The sequence below is a fragment of the Malaclemys terrapin genome, chromosome 6, assembly GCF_027887155.1.
Source record: "Malaclemys terrapin pileata isolate rMalTer1 chromosome 6, rMalTer1.hap1, whole genome shotgun sequence".
Lineage (NCBI taxonomy): Eukaryota > Metazoa > Chordata > Testudines > Emydidae > Malaclemys > Malaclemys terrapin.
The window spans coordinates 1,733,427-1,751,429 of NC_071510.1; the positions used below are offsets into that span (position 1 = coordinate 1,733,427).

The following is an 18,003-nucleotide window of genomic DNA, read 5'->3' on the forward strand; positions in this document are numbered from 1 at the left end:
GACATGGTTTGTAGTAATCCTACACATAGAGGTGAATCACAGCGCACATCCTTAAAAGCTGCAAAAGTTGTGGTGCTATCCAAAGAAAAAAGGCTGATGTCAACAGTAATATGAAAACTGTTTGCAACTGCTAAATTTTTACAGAAAAGCATTTTGTCCTGCAGTACACGGGAGTTTCATGGATACACAATGGATGACCTACAGGAACTCATTAATATCATACCGAAAACAGTCCTTAGGGATGAGGTTGTTAAAGATGTCAGCTGAATGGATACTTTGGGACATGACTAAGACAACGATTATGTCACGGAGGTCACGCAAGTCACAGAATCCATGACATCCATTGACCTCAGTGACATTTTCTGCCCCAGAACTGGAGCTCCAAGCCAGCCCTCCACCTCCACCCTAGTGGGGGGACCCCACAGCTGCCCAGCCACAGCTGGGGGACCCCCAGAGCTCCCTGATGCCGTGGGGGGGGTGAGGGGACCCTGCAGTAGCCCAGCTTCCATAGGAGGTGGGGGACCACAGAGCTCCCAAGTGCTGCAGGTGGGAGGGAACCCCCAGAGCTGCTCAGCTGACGCGTGGGGAGTGGAGGGGACGGGACCCTGGAGCTCCCACTCATCAAGCGGCGGGAGACACCAGAGCCCCAGCAACAGTGGGTGCTGAGCTGAACTCACCTCCCCATTTTGTCAGGGCTATGTTTAGTGAAAGTCAGACACAGGTCATGGGCTTTCGTGAATTTTTGTTTATTGCCCGTGACTCGTCCATGACTTTTACGAAAAACATCCGTGACAAAATCTTAGCCTTAGCCATGACTTGTATGAAGCCTTCAAAGCCAAAAGAATTATCCCAGGCTCCATCAATCTATGGATTCCAAACAAGAAGAACAGATGAAACCTGTGCTCAAATGCAAAGAAAAAAGTCAGAGTGAAGGTGGCAGGGATCAGTACAGAGGTAATCTCAGACAGATCATGGTTTGTTCGTCTCCAGGTTGTGTCCAGATCTCAGTATGATGTTGATCTATGTGAGACTTTGGGAAAGTCTGACTTCTTCATGGTAGCACTATCGATGTTCGAATGCGACGGAACAATGCATATGTGCCAGGCAAAAAGCAAACTCATGGTCATTTTGCATGGTCTTCCTAATCCAGCACCTACTGACAAAGGGAACGGAACCTTACGCCAATAGAGACTTTACAACATAGCAAACATAGATGGTGTGGCTGAGGTAAAAACTCGCAAACTAGAAATGTAACACCCGCCAAGATTTGGCTGAGCACTTCATTATGAGACTACAGGGAAAATACTGGACCTATAATGAAGTCCATCTCCCATTTGATGAGTATGCAAAGGAATTAATTACAAATATCACCAGAAAGAAGACTCCGTGGCATTGCACCTGTTCAATGCAAAAATCACTGACTCCAAGAACATCTCCAATGTCACAATGTACCATCTCATACTCACAAGAAGGATGAGTTAACAGCATACCTTGCATGAAAAATGCTTCAGCATGTGAAGAATTGCTCCAAGAATTTTGTTGTTGCGTGGCATAACGAAGCTGCTGTCTCGCCTCACACTGTTCAGTGGAGTTTCTTCATAGTTCCCATGAGGAGGCTGACACAAAGTTTCTTGCATGCCATCAGTGCCACCAAACTCCATATTTCTGCATAAGACACAGATGCTCTGGTACTCTCTCTGAGACGCTACTCAAAACTTCCACAAGATTCTGGTTTTGTGCCTGCTGCTGGGGAACAGAATCGCCGTATATCCATCAGAGACATGTTCCTATCACTCGGACCGTTAAACCCTGCTGCACTGCAAGGTTTCTATGCCAAGATTTCTAGTTTCAGAGTAGCAGCCGTGTTAGTCTGTATCTGCAAAAAGAACAGGAGTACTTGTGGCCCCTTAGAGACTAACAAATTTATTAGAGCATAAGCTTTCGTGGACTACAGCCCACTTCTTCGGATGCATATATATATATGCAGCTATAGTCCACGAAAGCTTATGCTCTAATAAATTTGTTAGTCTCTAAGGTGCCACAAGATTTCTAGTGACACTACTGGAAGATTGGCTGGAAAGACCAAATTATCTTACTGGAAGTCATTTGATTCAGTATCTGAAGACTCTTTCCTCACTTTGAAGGTGCTCGGTACAGCTAAGACAGTCGCTGATGAAGTCATAAATGCACTGGAGAAGTTCATATGCTGAGTTTACCATTTGAGGATCAACATTACAACACTTGCAGAGCTACACTGCTAGATGTTTTCCAAGAAACAGACAGACAGAGAAAAATTGCCCCAGACAAGGGGGTGCATTTATACGTGCTATCAAGAGAGCAAACTCCAGGATGACTGAGCAAATCCAGAACTACCCTCCCCGATCAGGCCTGGATGGATCTTTGAGGATGGACTCATTACACCAGTTGTGTGTGAAATAGCACACACTCCTACATCAATCCTTCAGCTAATCAAATGTGTGCAAAGACCAGATGCTCACCACCCTGCAAATGTTTGGAGAGCAACCCACTTTACACAGACACGTGCAAGCGCAGCGCAGATGAGGATCAATGTCACAATGTGTCTAGCAGTGGTGCCCTAGAGGAGACAACATGGATGAAGACTGATGAATAAAGGTTAACTTCCCTAGAATTACTAAGGATTGCTTTTTCTTTTTTTAAACATAAGCAATGGATCCTTGTGTTAATGTAGAATTAAAATAAGTTTATTTGTAAACATTTTCTGAAATATGTATCTACATGATTGTTCTAGGTTTGTCATGCTTGGTACCATTGCATGGTGGGAGAAAGCTTTCGAAAGATACCCAACTTGACCCATATCCAAAGACACTATTGTCAAAATTTCCAACTGAAAGACATGAAGCTGGGAGTGGGGGTGGGTGGGATGTCAGTGAGTCCCCTCTGCCACACCACAGAGGTAGACACCACTGAAATTATGATTCTGTAGGTTTTTACAAATCAAATGACACCTCCCTGACCCTTCTGTTACTGACTCACCCACGGCATGAGATTTTGCTACACTATATTCCCAGACTAAAATCCTGGGACAAGCAAACAACTCCAGAGAAGTACCATCCCCTGGGAGGAACTGCATAGGCTGGATCAGACCCGGATCAAGAAGCCCAGATGACAAAGGAAGAGCTTGTGCTGTAAAAGGTCAGCCTGAAGTAACTGAGTGTCCCTCATTTAATCCTTGAGCTGACCTGAGACTGTAACCAAGAGGGCAAACCCTGCTGGAAGGGCGTGAAGCCCTGGAACCTGTCAAGGTCTCCACGGGGGGAAAGAAGTAGGGGACACCTGGTAGGCCCAGCATGCGAGTAGACTGATGGTTGATTTAGTATTGTTTTCCCTGTAATTCTTCTGTTCTAAATACAATAAATGCTCTGTGAAAGCTGGCTGCTCACTGTGCCGAGAGAGAGTGAACCACAGGTGCTGCATTCATGTCAGACTTGCTGGGATAGTAAGAGTGAACTGGAGGGGACAGCAAGCCTAGATCCCTTATCTGGAGGGAGAGGAACATGGGTCCCTGCTCATACAGACATGTCACTTGGAGGTCTGAGCCCTGAAAGGGCACCCTTGAGAAGACCACAGAGGGAACAGAGATCCAGCAAACCCAGGAACTGAGAGAAAGAGAAAACACACACCAACTCTGTAAACGGAGATCCTGTTGCTGGCGTCGAGGACAGCAAGGTCTGCACTCTTTGTGGGGTCTGTGTGGAATGCAACCTGGTTCACCGCCTGCTGGAGCTGGAGCTGGAAGGTACACATGGGCGGAGGCACCACAGAATGCTGGAAGGCCGTTACCAGCACCTTATCTGAGGAAACAGAAAAATCAGGCTGTGCACCATCCCCCAACTGCAACTCCAGCTCTGACTCAGACTGTAACAGACACAGCAACACTGCCAGAGGAAGAGGGGGCTTGGAGGGTGGGGAGGGGTACAATGAAGGGCTGCTCTGTCCACTGAGGCCCTTATTGAAAGCCCATTAATTCAACTCCTGTGGACTCTGAAGGGCTTTGGATTTAGCCCTGAAGGAGGGAGCTCTCCCACACACTGGTGTCTTTTATCATGTCCCTAAGTGAGAGTAGAACTCAAGCATTGCAATGCCCCAGACAGACACCTGCTAAACACCAGACACACAAACGTTTAACACATTCCCACTCCAACCTTGGCCTCCAACCATCACCTCCATCGATAACGGCCACGTTGGCCACAAGGTGGCTCTCGTCCCCAGTGCTGCAGTCGGTGCTCCAGTGCCAGTCATAGCAGAGGGTGTGCCATCCTCTGCAGAGAGCGTGCAGTCGATATGGGATCTCAGGGTCCCATAGCAGTGACACAAGCCGGCTTTTCTCAGCGCTGCCAAAATGCAGGCTCTGCTTCAGATACCAGTGATAGTTCCCTACTGTCCAGAGCTGAACTACACAGAGAAATGTAGTCATTACACACTGCATGGGGGCTGGGGCAGTAAGGTCACAGCTAGCACCCAGCCGCACCCTCCCCACTCACAGCTTGCGGGGATCCAGCAGTTTTAGCTGACTGCTGTGGCTCAGACCCTATCTCCGTCATGGCCGCCACCAAAGATTATTTCAGCAGCCCTTCAGCCACCCTCTGCTCCAGGGAGGAAGACTAGCTTTGGGGTTAACACACTTCACTGGAGACAAGAGATCCAGGTTCAATCCCTGCCCCACCAGACTCCCTACGTGACTAGGGCCCAGTCACTTTGCTATCTGTACAGGGGGGATAACCATCCTTCCTGTCTCCCAACCTCTAGCTTGCCTATTAAAATGGTGAGCTCCTTGGGGCAGGAGCTGTCTCTTTCTGTGTCTGTGCAGCACCCAGCACAAAGCAACCCTGACCTCAAAATTGGCCAAAAACAACTTAAAACTTCTGTGCCCCTCCTCTTCCCCACAAAAGACCTTTCCCCAAGGAGACATTAGCATTAAGGGCTGGGATCTTCAGTCACTGGTGTAGCTGTTTCAGAAGCCCACTGATGGGCAGTGAGCTTTGGTATTGCTTCCACAGCAGCTGGCCTGGACAATGCCTGAGCAAAATCTAGTGAACTAGTGCAGTTTCTTCTGACCTTGCACAGGCATCTCAGAACACTGAGCAGAATCTCTCCATTTCTGGTATATTGCCTCTCCACACCTCCTAATTAACGTGCACTTGGGGGCAGCCAGGACACTGCAAGTATTCTTACCATAGGTGTTTGTCTCGGAGTTCTTTTCTTTCTTTAGATCTTCCAACCAAACTGCCAGGATCGTAGAGTCTAAGTTCCAAAGCAGCTCGTTAACCTGATGGGACAAAGTCTCTCATTGGTGTTTCTGTCCATATACGAGGCAGACCACCATGTCAGAATCATTTACTCAAGCTTTAAAATGTCCCTCCTTGCCCAGACAGCATACAAGTGAGCACGCCATCGCAGGGAATAGAAAGCAGTAACATATTACAAAGCTTATGCCAGGAAATCCCCCAGGCATGAATTTAAGACGGCAGACAGGTCTCCACACCACGTAGCAGCAAGCACTGCATACACAGAGGGCAACAGCCTGGACCCCTCACCTACCTTGGCTTGGCCTTTCTGAAACGGGAGGGTGAACTCCCCATGAAGGAGACCATTTTTCTCAAAGAAGACAACATCATGTTTGTTGGGCTTCTCCTGTGTGGAGGCTATCAAGCTTCCAGAGGGCCTTAAAACAAATGTAAGGATAATGCATGAGTGACCACAACTGATTGCAAATTTAAGGCAAGGAACACATCTAGCTGCTTGCCCTTGCCCAGTAGTACACAAACCAAAGGAGCAGCAGAGCATGTGCTCTTATCAGGCCTCCAGCCAAGGCTCTTGCACCGCCACGCAGACCTTACTCAGGGTTCACAACACCACTGCAGAAATAATATTAGTACAGGAGAGGATAAGTGCTGCTGTCCCTCCCAAACCTGAGCCAGCCTGGTATGGTGTTGCTATAAGACCATACATAGGGCCTAACCTCTCCTGCCAGCTCTGGTCTCACCTCCTGAGCAGAAGGGGGAGCGGTCCTGGGAAACAGGAATGACTGCCTCTAAACGGCTCTTCCTCCTTACATGTTTGACCAGAAGGAGGGCAGCTCAAAGCAGGAAAACAAAGGAGGGAAAGGATCCTTGAGGCTCTGACAGACGCTGAGGAAACCCCACAGCCAGTGAACAAAACCCAACCCCATCTACCAGGAACGCAGGCTGCTCATTACTCACTTCCAGGCCAGTGCTTGTTCTAGTCCTGGGATAGGCTCACTTGTCGACTGTAAGACCAGCTCTCTGCTCCACACTCTGACCTTCCGGGCCCCTACACGAGACAAGGGTAAGGGGGGGAAATAGGAAACTCAGGAGAAGCGTCCTTTGCTTTTGGTGGGGGTGGAAAGGGACAACTTCCTCATGAAGACCCAGAGCACAAATGTGAAGTATGGGTACCCCTCGCAGATAATGGCAGCTGCAGACAGGGTCACTGGAATTGTTGTGCAGCTCACAATTATGACACAGCTGTGAGTGACTATGCACAAGGTTGCACAATCTGATTGTGACCATTCTCCTGCTTAAAGTGTCAGAAAATAACTCTTTTCTGCTTGGAGTTTGTCATGCATATCCTATACTCAAACTTCCCAAATAACTCTGAGTTTCACATTTCCTTGCATTTCTGAGAGTTCCGATTCCAAAAACGACTTCTTTTGCATTCTGAGATGCACTGAACAGTTTTGGTCCAGTCAAAATTAAAAGACAGCTTGATGTGCGACATTAACTCCTTGTGTGCGAGGTCCTGAATGAGAACAGGGACCATCTGACTTTTGAAATAAATGACGGTCAAAATCCAAACTGTTTGGAAGACCAACTTCTCTGGTAGCAGTTCCATGTTCTGACAGAATGCACAACCCTGCCCCAGATAACAAACGGGGGAGGATGGGGTCTGGCCCTGCAGAGGGCAGCCTAACTTGCATACTTTGGTTGTATAAGCTATGACGTTCTGTTGGCACTGCCACAGTGAAGGGACATAGCTGTAACTCAGAGTTAGCAGCCAGAACCCAGCACCCGAGGTTTTGATCCAAACAAGTGAAGTATCAGTTAGTGATAGCCAGTAGTGATACTCCCCAATATGTTTGCAAACCAAGCCAAAAGCCACATAAACTGGGTGTTTCTGATGGGCAAGAGGAGCAGTTTGGGAAGGTTTGCTTTCAGAAGAGCCTGGTTTCAAAAGTTTGCTCCTAGCCTGTGACAGGGAGGAGTGAGAGGGAGAAATAAAACACACCAGCAATTCTAGCCACTGCTTTGCTTTCCAGGATGCAGCAGAAACTACCCCCCCTCTTGTGGAACAGCCATCACACCATTTCTGACCTTGGCTAATCTCTGAATACGCGCCTGAGACAGACAATTAGGTCAATGGAAAGTGAGAAAGAGCAGAGCTGTGAAGTCAGAATCTGGGCCTGTTTCCCTGCACGGGGGGGGCGTTTTAGGTCCAGAGTTTGACTCAGACCCATCTATACTGAAAACCAGGCCCAAAATAGAAGGAAAAACCTTCAGCCTTTTTCTTTAATTGCCAGTTACTAAATATGACAAAGTATGGCGGCATTGCCATCTTGATAAACTGATAGCAGCCTCCCACACCAGCACAGGTAAATACATCAATTTGGGGCTGGGCAGGTTTTCTAGATCAGTTAATCCCATACCTGTCTGTGGACAAATAGCGCTCACTGCTACAAATTGCCCATCTCCTCTCCAGGTGACTCGGGGTCGGCCATCATCAGAGGATGAAGCAGGTGGCACTTCCTGAAGTTATACAAGAAAAACCAAAGGATCAGGAGCAAGTCTGAAATGTCTGCTGCTGGAATGGCCTTTGGCTACAGAAAGCTATTGGCTGCCCCTGCCCTTTGCAAGTCCATTATGTAGTTTATTACATCCACAACAACAAAAACAGGTGTTAAAAGAATGTTAAGGTGGCAAAGTTAAGCACCCAACAGTTAGGAAATGCCAGTAATAAGACTCAGGGGGTAGCCGTGTTAGTCTGTATCCGCAAAAAAAACAACAAGGAGTCTGGTGGCACCTTAAAGACTAAGATTTATTTGGGCATAAGCTTTCGTGGGTAAAAAACCCACTTCTTCAGATGCATCTGAAGACTGTCCATGCAACCTTAATTTGCCCCCCTTGTGCGCCTGCATTATGATACAGCCTTTAATGACAATCTCATCCATTTTAGCCACAGCTCTCCTCACTTTTTCAGTGCACAGGACAGACTGTGCTCTAGGGATGAACCAGGGCTGTGTAGTGAAGGGGGCTGTTGTCTGTGGGACCCTGTCTGACGGGCTGCAGAAGTTTGAAGGTGTGCAGAGAACGAGGCAGGGAACTGCAAAAAGAGAAAGGCTGGTCTTCTGGTTAGAACAGTTGAATGCCACTCTAGAGAAGAGGATTCTATCCCTCCCTCTGCCACAGGGTTCTTGTGCAATGCCGGGCAAGGCACTGACACCAAAACATTAAGAGGTGATCAATCACTAACTGTGTGCTCCTCATTTTCTGGGACCCTGAACTTCAGACCCTGGGTCTGATCTGCAGAAGTGCTGAGCACTCACAGCTGCTACTTAGGTCAACGGGAGCTGTGCTGTGAACATATGAAGCACTATACAATAGTATGTATGCTGAAAAGTCATGCCCCAAGTGTCTCAAACTGGGTATCCAAAATTAGTGGAATCTTTTGAATATTTTGGCTTTAATCTGCGCCTCAATTGCCAATAACACTGCACATCTCACAGGGGTGCTGTGAAGATACATTTGTTAATGTTTGGGAAGCACTCCCTTTGGTGATGAAGTGCCAAAGAAGAGCCCAGGAGGAAATTCAGAATTCTATCTTCATAGCAGAGTTCAAACTGTGTGAAAAAAAAAAAGGCCTGGGACACACATTGAATTATGTGGCTAAAATAAAATATTGACTAGCTCTCATTAAGTCACCACTGTCCATCCTGTACGCTGAACAAGGCAGGGGTCCTGTGGAAAAACCTGTATGTGATCATGTAATTAAAGACAGTATCATAATGTAGACACACAAGGGAGCAGAGTTAAGGCTGTACAGGTATCCTTCATTCTGGCTTTTCATCACTTTTGAGTGCTTTGCCATCTTAATGTTTCTTTAACTTAGTTTTGTATGTGTTATTTCCTAGTATTTAAAAAAGTAAATGGAAAAAAAAAATTCCACCATGTGACATCGCACTGAATTTGACACTCACACAGGCCATCAGCAGGGCTGGAACCATAGACCCACAGCACAGACCTCTGCCACGTAAGCTGAGTAACTCTTAGCAGTAGAGTACAACCTCAGAGTTATGAACACCAGAGTTACGAACTGACCAGTCAATCACACACCTCATTTGGAACCAGAAGTACGCAATCAGACAGCAGCAGACACACACACACAGCAAATACAGTACAGTACTGTGTTAAATATAAACTAATAAAAAAATAAAGGGAAAGCAGCATTTTTCTTCTGCATAATAAACTTTCAAAGCTGTATTAAGTTAATGTTCAGTGGTAAACTCTTGAAAGAACAACCATAAACTTTTGTTCAGAGTTACGGACATTTCAGAGTTACCAATAACCTCCATTCCCGAGGTGCTCGTAACTCTGAGCTTCTACTGTAGTAGGTTGTCATCCTCCACTGGGACCAGCCACTAGAGGGGGATGAGACACTTTGCCAGTGGGTTTCACAGATATTTGCCGACAACAGAGAAATGATGAGACTCAGGGACCCTGGGCTCCATTCCGGGCTCAGGAGCGGAGCATGCTCTCTAGTGGGCAAAGTCCTTTCTGCCCATTTCCCCCAAAGCCTGACCCCCTTCCTGCTCTGTATTCTCCAATCTGTCCCAATTTGTCTCCTAGTCCCAGTCCTAGTCCACTGCTCCCCATGTTCCACATTCCAGGCCCAGTCTCCTTGCCCAGCCAGCCCTCACCTCCCCCTGGGGGCACCTCAAACCAGTCGCAGACTTCCCCTCACACTAGCTCCAGTCTATTCTCCCAGGCACCTTGTCTCAGTCTCCTTGCCCAGCCAGTTTAAGACACTCCCAACTCCTTGTCCTATGTCAGTCTTCCCCACCTCCCCATCCTCGCATTGGCTTCTTGTCCCAATCTACCCCCTCCCCACCCAGCTCTTGTCCCTCTGCGCTCAAGTCAGGTTGCTTCCTCCTCCACACTCCCTGGGCCCCAGCAAAGGGTCACTGAACGCACAGGATACAATATCCCTGCTCTCAGCTCTGGTGCCACAGCAACCCCATTCAGCCAGGGACAGCAACTGTAGGGAAAGTCCTGCTCAGCCCCTGCAGCCTGGGATGGTGTATGTGCAGTCCAGCTGCCATGCAGGAGCTATGAGGGGATAGAGGATGCTCAAAGCAAACAGGATCTTCAGAGAATTTAGCCATTGCATTTTAACAAGTGTGAAATAAGATTTCCTGAAGGCTTGTAACTTGACCAATGTTGGTGAATTTTCATGGAAACAGCAAAAGGCACATCCCTGACACAAATGACTTGCCAAATTTCAAGTTTGTTCCCCAAAGTTTGGGGGTGCTATAGTTTGTCAATGAAACAGCATTAAGTACTTTTTAAAAACTTGGGTAAAACAAAATACTCTTCCCCAATCTCGCTCTCAGAAAAACAACTGAACCTTTTTAGGTGAAACTTTAAAAAAAAAAATCCTGTGGCACACACCTGGCATGGAAGTTTCCATGCAAACAGTTAAAGTCTGGGAAAGATAGAAGCAACTGAAAACAGGGTCTTATAACGGGAAGCATTGGGCAAGCTGAACTGCTGCCTATTGTGTTTGAAAACCAGTCCTAACCTGTCAAGTGCTAAGTGAGCATTACAGGCATTCAACACTGCATTACTGAAGTAGAGAGAGGGGCAAAGTATTTGACTTAAATCAAGTGAACAGTGAACAAATTAGGTGATAAAGAAATGGGTAGAAATTGGGACAGAATGCCAGGGAAGAAGCAGGAGCGTGTGAGCGTCATCTCTCTGCATAGCATGGAGGGAAAGACAATAGCTCTCTCTGTATAGCTGTCCCATCTGGGCAGCATGGAGATCTCATATGTCAGTGCAGTACCATTTGCTTGCGATGAGCTGCCTGTTTGCCCTCTGATCCATGGAACTGTGTCTCCTTTTTACCCCAACCAACAGTGATGAACTTTCCTACAGGAGAGACAATTACAATATCTGAAGACTTACAAAATGACACCATGCAGTTTGACAGACAAATAGAACCCCAAGGCAGCATTGCCTTCATAGCCTATTGTGCAGGCTTTTACAGGACAAGCTCTTAGAGCTATTCTGTGGGATGCATTTCCTAGTGATACATGTGGCTAACAGCACTGCAGCAGCTGGGTAACTTTGCAGCAGGTTTGACACATTTAGAGCCTCTGCTGCCAAGAAAATATTTCACTCAGCTGCAATTTACTAACCTGACAGTAGTATCCTGCTGCCTCCTGGGCAGAGTTCACGCAGGTTTGTTTGTTCATTTCTTTCATTTTTATGAGATAACAATGAAATACTTTTGAGTGTCTGTGTCACTGTAACAACTCACCTTCCCCAAAGTCATCCTGATGGATCTCCCTTTCAGTAATTGGTTCAAAGTCCTTTGTCATCATTATAAGAGTTTGCTGACCTGCATGGTAAACATACGAGCCAGGATTAAAAATTACATGTGTGGTATTCTCCAGTGCCAGAGAGAAGGTTGAATTCAGCTTCCCTGTTTGTCACATAGCAAAAGCAGAGGGGGAAAAAAAAAAATCACTCCCAACAAGAAAATATGATTGTAAAGCCATAAAAATTGGCAGGGAGACTCAGAGGCAAGCAGTTCTTGAACACTACTTCGAATTCAACTTTGAAACTGACTAGATTTTAAGTTGACACTAGTTCCTATAAGTAGAGAAGGTCTTAAAGCAAAACCACAAATTCAATGCAGTAACATCCAAAAAAAATCTAGTGAAAAACACAACATTTCTTACCTCTACAATTACAATTGTAAAATCTCAGTGTTATTTCACCTCCGCATGAAGTCATGGTTATCTTTTTAATGAGTCCTATCCATTACCAAGAAAAGCAAGCAGCATATGGAATGTTAACGCTGCAGCTGCTTTGGTTTAGTGCTGTAAGTATTCTGAATGTAATTTGTATCAAAGACAACACAGAAATTAAGTTGCACTGCATTGCACGTCTGTCCTGCAGACATGTGTAGCATTTTGTATACAGCACTTGATGCCAAAGCAATCAAAGTTAATAACGGTAAATACAGTCACGATAACTTCCTATGGGAGAACAGGTGCTATAAGTATTTTACAAAGAACACAATGCTACTACTCAAACTAGTTGGAGTTGAGGACATTTAGTGCTTTACAGGTAATGTTTAGCACCTTGTAGGATTGGGTCTTCATATGTACAGCACCACTGCAATGCAGCCACTTCTGGGGTCAAGGCCAGTAAGCACGCTGCACAATAACGGGGGTCACTTGCCAGGGTTATCTTGGTGTATGTCACTAATCAATTCCCTGCCATTCCAGGGACCTTGGGCACCGGGGCACCTCAGGCCCTCCTGTTCTGTCTGTGGAACACAATAGTTTAGACTAGGGCTGTTGATTAATGGCAGTTAACTCACGCAATTAACTCAAAAAAATTAATCGCAGTTTTAATCGCACTCTTAAACAATAGAATACCAATTGAAATGTATTAAATATTTTGGATGTTTTTCTACATTTTCATGTATATTATATTCTGTATTGTAATTGAAATCAAAGTGCATATTTTTATTACAAATATTGGTACTGTAAAAATGATAAGGAAATAGTATTTTTCAATTCACCTCAAGGTGCAACTTACACATTTAGAATTTTTTTTTGTTACATAACTGCACTCAAAACCAAAACAATGTAAAACTTTAGAGCCTACAAGTCCACTCAGTCTTACTTCTTGTTCAGCCGATCACTCAGACAAACAAGTTTGTTTACATTGACAGGAGATACTGCTGCCCTCTTCTTATTTACAGTGTTACCTGAAAGTGAGAACAGGAGGAGGGATAGCTCAGTGGTTTGAGCATTGGCCTGCTAAACCCAGGGTTGTGAGTTCAATCCTTGAGGGGGCCATTTAGGGATCTGGGGCAAAAATCTATCTGGGGATTGGTCCTGCTTTGAGCAGGGGGTGGGACTAGATGACCTCCTGAGGTCCCTTCCAACCTTGATAGTCTATGATTTGCATAGCACTTTTGTAGCTAGCATTGCAAGGTATTTACCTACAAGATATGCTAAACATTCGTATGACTCTTAATGCTTTGGTTATCATTCCAGAGGACAAGCTTCCATGCTGACGACGCTCATTACAAAAATAATATGTTAATTAAATTTGTGACTGAACTCCTTGGGGAAGAATTGTATGTCCCCAGCTATTTTACCCACATTCTGCCATATATTTCATGTTATAGCATGACCCAGCACATGTTCATTTAAGAACACTTTCACTGCAGATTTGACAAAACGCAAAGAAGATACCAGTGTGAGATTTCTAAAGTAACTACAGCACTCGACCCAAGGTTTAAGAATCTGAAGTGCCTTCCAAAATCTGAGAGGGATGAGGTGTGGAGCTCTTTTAAGACTTCTGAAAGCATGCAACACTCCGATGTGGTAACTACACAACCTGAACCACCAAAAAAGAAAATTAACCTTCTGCTGGTGGCATCTGACTCAGATAATGACAATGAACATGCGTCAGTCCATACTGCTTTGGATTGTTATTGAGCAGAACCCATCATCAGCATGGACGTATGTCCCCTGCAATGGCGGTTGAAGCATGAAGGGACATATGAATCTTTAGCACATCTGGCACGTAAATATCTTGCGACGCCGGTTACAACGCCTGTTCTCATTTTCAGGTGACATTGTAAACAAAAAGCAGGCAGCATTATCTCCTGCAAATGTAAACAAACTTGTTTGGCTGAAGTAAGACTGAGTGGACTTGCAGGCTCTACAATTTTACATTGTTTTATTTTTGAATGCGGGGGAGGGGGGGTTGTACATAATTCTACATTTGTAAGTTCAACTATCATGATAAAGAGATTTCACCTAAGTACTGTAGTGCATTGAAAAATACTATTTCTTTTGGTTTTTTTACAGTACAAATACTTGTAATAAAAATAAATATAAAGTGAGCACTGTGCACTTTGTATTCTGTGTTAATTGAAATCAATGTATTTGAAAATGTAGAAAACATGCACAAATATTTAAGTAAATGGTATTCTATTATTATTTAACAGTGCAATTTATCGCGATTAATTTTTTTTAATCACATGATTAATTGCAATTAATTTTTTTAATTGCTTGAGAGCCCTAGTTTAGACCAATGTATTACAGCCCTCAGGAGACTAATTTCAGTTGTCAGATTTTTGTGTGTGGGTGCTGGATGATGTTAATGGCCTGTGCTACATAGGAGGACAAACTAGATCTGGTGATCCCTTCTGGCCTTCAGCTTTATGACTCTCCTTTGCTGTTGCTTCTAATACAAAGGATTACAAGCAATTTCTGCTATGAAGAATGTCACTAGGAATTTAACACAACTATCGCAGCTTTTTTGAATGCAGCACCAGATTTTATTTCCTTGAGAGAGATCTGTAAAGCTGCTGAACCAGAACATGTGTGTGTCATAATTGTTCAGGGCCAGGTAACTGGATTACGCAAACATAGTTCAGGGTGAACAAAGGGGGCAGAATTTGGCCCTATGAAAACTGATGCAAGGCTGTACTAAACTATCTTGTATTTGCTCAACAGAGTTTACAGACAGACTATAATCTGTACCTGTAACCAGCAGGACAAGTTCCTGGTCAGGACTCCAGCTCATGGTGGTCAGACCACTGTCCACACTCCCAACACATTCAAGCTGTAAGAAAGCAATGACCAGTGTGAGGTATTTGGGTATGTACAGGTGCTACATATACACAGCAAGAAAGGCTGAGTGTCTCTCCGATGTATTGTTCCGATTTACAAGGAGCTGGGGGAGATGACAATTGCACCAGCTGTGGCTGCTCACGATTGCTAGAGCTGTGCTCTGGTAACAGGCCACAATCCCTTTTGGTGAAGAGAAGGGAAACTCCAGATACCTGCAAAATGACTCAGTCTTATACACAAGGAGTCTCAGTACACACACAGTGAATTGCAAGACACCAAAATATATTCCAAGCAAAAACAGTAAGCATTAAAACAACGTTAAACCTGAGAAATCAATTTGTAAAGCCAAGACATCTAAGATTAGAAGCTAAACCTTAACTCTGACCCTAGTGTTCATGCCAGAAAGTGTCATGTCTGACTCATTAGACAAGTTGTTAATACATACTATAGGACATGATCTTTCATACACTAAATGACAATACTTTACGCAGTCTTCAGACTAAGCTTGATTTTTTTTAGTCTGAGTGACATTTGCAAAATATGCCACATGTGAACAGTGCTGGCTGAGATGGCAATAGCAGCTATCCAAGCCCTGGTCTACACTACGGGGTTAGGTCGAGTTTATAATGAATGCATCTACACAACCAACCCAGTTCCGTCGACCTAAAGGGCTCTTAAAATCGACTTCTGTACTCCTCCCCTGCGAGGGGAGTAGCGCTAAAATCGACCTTGCTGTGTCGAATTTGGGGTAGTGCAGGCGCAATTGGATGGTATTGACCTCCAGGAGCTATCCCAGAGTGCTCCAATGTGACCGCTCTGGACAGCACTTTCAACTCCGATGCACTAGCCAGGTACACAGGAAAAGCCCAGGGAAATTTTGGATTTCATGTCCTGTTTGGTCAGCGTGGTGAGCTCAGCAGCACAGGTGACCATGCAGTCCCCCCAGAATTGCAAACGAGCTCCAGTATGGACCGAACGGGAGACACTGGATCGGATTGCTGTATGGGGAGAAGAATCTGTGCAGGCAGAACTCCAATCAAAAAGAAGAAATGCTAATATATATGCCAAAATCACACAGGGCATGATGGACAGAGGCTACAACAGGGACACACAGCAGTGCCGCATGAAAGTTAAGGAGCTCAGGCAAGCCTACCAAAAGACAAAGGAGGCAAACGGTCGCTCCGGGTCAGAGCCCCATACATGCCGCTTCTATGATCAGCTGCATGGCATTCTAGGGGGAATACCTACCGCTACCCCACCACTGTCCGTGGACACCTGCAAGGGGGGAGTCTCACATAACAGGGAGGAGGATTTTGCGGATGAGGATTTTGCGGATGAGGAAGAGGAGGAGGAGAAGAATGCGCAGCAGGCAAGCGGTGAATCCGTTCTCCCCGGCAGGCAGGACCTTTTCATCACCCTGGAGCCAATACCCTCCCAAGGCGGGATCCCTGAAGGCGGAGAAGGCACCTCTGGTGAGTGCACATTTGTAACTACAGTACAGGGTTTAAAAGCAATAGTGTTTAATGTTTGATTTGCCCTGAAGACTTGGGATGCATTCATGGCCAGTACAGCTAATTGAAAAGTCTGTTAACATGTCTGGGGATGGAGCGGGAATCCTCCAGGGACATTTCCATGAAGCTCTCCTGGAGGTACTCTGAAAGCCTGTGCAGAAGGTTTCTGGGGAGGGCTGCCTTATTTCATCTCTCAACGGTAGGACACTTTACCACGCCAAGCCAGTAGTCTGGAATCTTTGCAGCACAAAGCATGGCAGCGAATGGTCCTGGGTTTTGGTCGCATTCAAGCAAGTCGGGCTATATCTTTCTGTGTCAGCCTCAGGAGAGTGATATCATTCATGGTCACATGGTTGAAATAGGGGAATTTTTGTAAGGTAACAGTAAAAGGACCCCGTTCATGCTGGGCTGTTTGCACTTGGCTAAAAGGGCTCATCCCTGAGAATAGCCATGCGGTGGAGGAAGGGGTGAAGGGATCATCCCAGAGAATAGCCATGTGGTGGGGTGGGAGAGGTGTGTGCTACACATCCACCCGAAAACCGCTGTCCCTCCTTTTAAATGTGAAACCCAATAGGCATTGCTTGCTATGGGAAAGGAGGGTGCTGCAGTTTGAAAACATTCCCCCATGTTATGAAGGCGGAAGAAGCCAACCCCGCGTACCACTTGGCTTACCATAGCTTCCTGGAAATCAAATACTGTTGCCCAGCCGTGTGTGATGTGTCACCATACTGACAGGCGCTCAATATAAAAGGCAAAATGTGACCTTGTACCTAAAGCACATGTGCTGTCTGCTGTGAATTGCTTGATTCATTGTGAAAGTCTCTCCCTTTTGTTCTCAGAAATGTATCATTTTAAATTTTACTCTCCCTTTTTATCCCCCCCGCAGGTGCAAATGTTTCTATGCTCCCCCTACCATCTCCATCCCTGAGGTTATCGCAGATTAGAAGGTGAAAAAGACGCACTCGCGATGACATGTTTTCCGAGCTCATGCAGTCCTTCCGCACTGATAGGGCACAGCTGAATGCATGGAGGCATTCAGTGGCAGAGTCCAGGAAAGCATTAAGTGACTGCGATGAGAAGAGGCAGGATGCGATGCTGAGGCTAATGGGGGCGCAAATGGACATGCTCAGGCGTCTGGTGGAGCTGCAGGAAAGCCAACAAGAGCACAGACCGCCGCTGCATCCACTGTATAACCGCCTGCCCTCCTCCCCAAGTTCCATAACCTCCTCACCCAGATGCCCAAGAACGCGGGGGGGGAGGCTCCGGGCACCTAGCCACTCCACTCCAGAGGATGGCCCAAGCAAAAGAAGGTTGTTATTCAAACAGTTTTGATTTGTAGTGTGGCAACAATGAGCAATGTGGCCTTGTCCTTCCCTCCTCCCCCACCCTACCCGGGCTACCTTGTCAGTTATCTCACTTTTTTTTTAATTAATAAAGAATGCATGGTTTCAAAACAATAGTGACATTATTTCCTTTGCCAGCTGTGATTGAAGGGGGGAAGGTGGTTGGCTTACAGGGAATTAAAATCAACAAAGAGGGCGGGTTTGCACC

General features: G+C 45.8%; 1 protein-coding gene across 3 annotated transcripts in view; it reads right to left on the bottom strand.

Annotated features, from left to right (window-relative positions):
* Window positions 1–18,003, bottom strand: part of ELP1 (elongator acetyltransferase complex subunit 1) — a 105,587-nt gene that overhangs the window by 75,839 nt on the left and 11,745 nt on the right. For all 3 annotated transcript variants that reach the window (XM_054033207.1, XM_054033208.1, XM_054033209.1), the window contains 9 exons: window positions 14,852–14,933; window positions 11,596–11,676; window positions 11,119–11,204; window positions 7,706–7,805; window positions 6,243–6,333; window positions 5,581–5,704; window positions 5,215–5,308; window positions 4,204–4,434; window positions 3,663–3,833 (listed from right to left, as the gene is read on the bottom strand). In XM_054033207.1, the coding sequence (XP_053889182.1) occupies window positions 3,663–3,833; window positions 4,204–4,434; window positions 5,215–5,308; window positions 5,581–5,704; window positions 6,243–6,333; window positions 7,706–7,805; window positions 11,119–11,204; window positions 11,596–11,676; window positions 14,852–14,933 (1,060 nt within the window). The remainder of the gene's footprint in view (window positions 1–3,662; window positions 3,834–4,203; window positions 4,435–5,214; window positions 5,309–5,580; window positions 5,705–6,242; window positions 6,334–7,705; window positions 7,806–11,118; window positions 11,205–11,595; window positions 11,677–14,851; window positions 14,934–18,003) is intronic.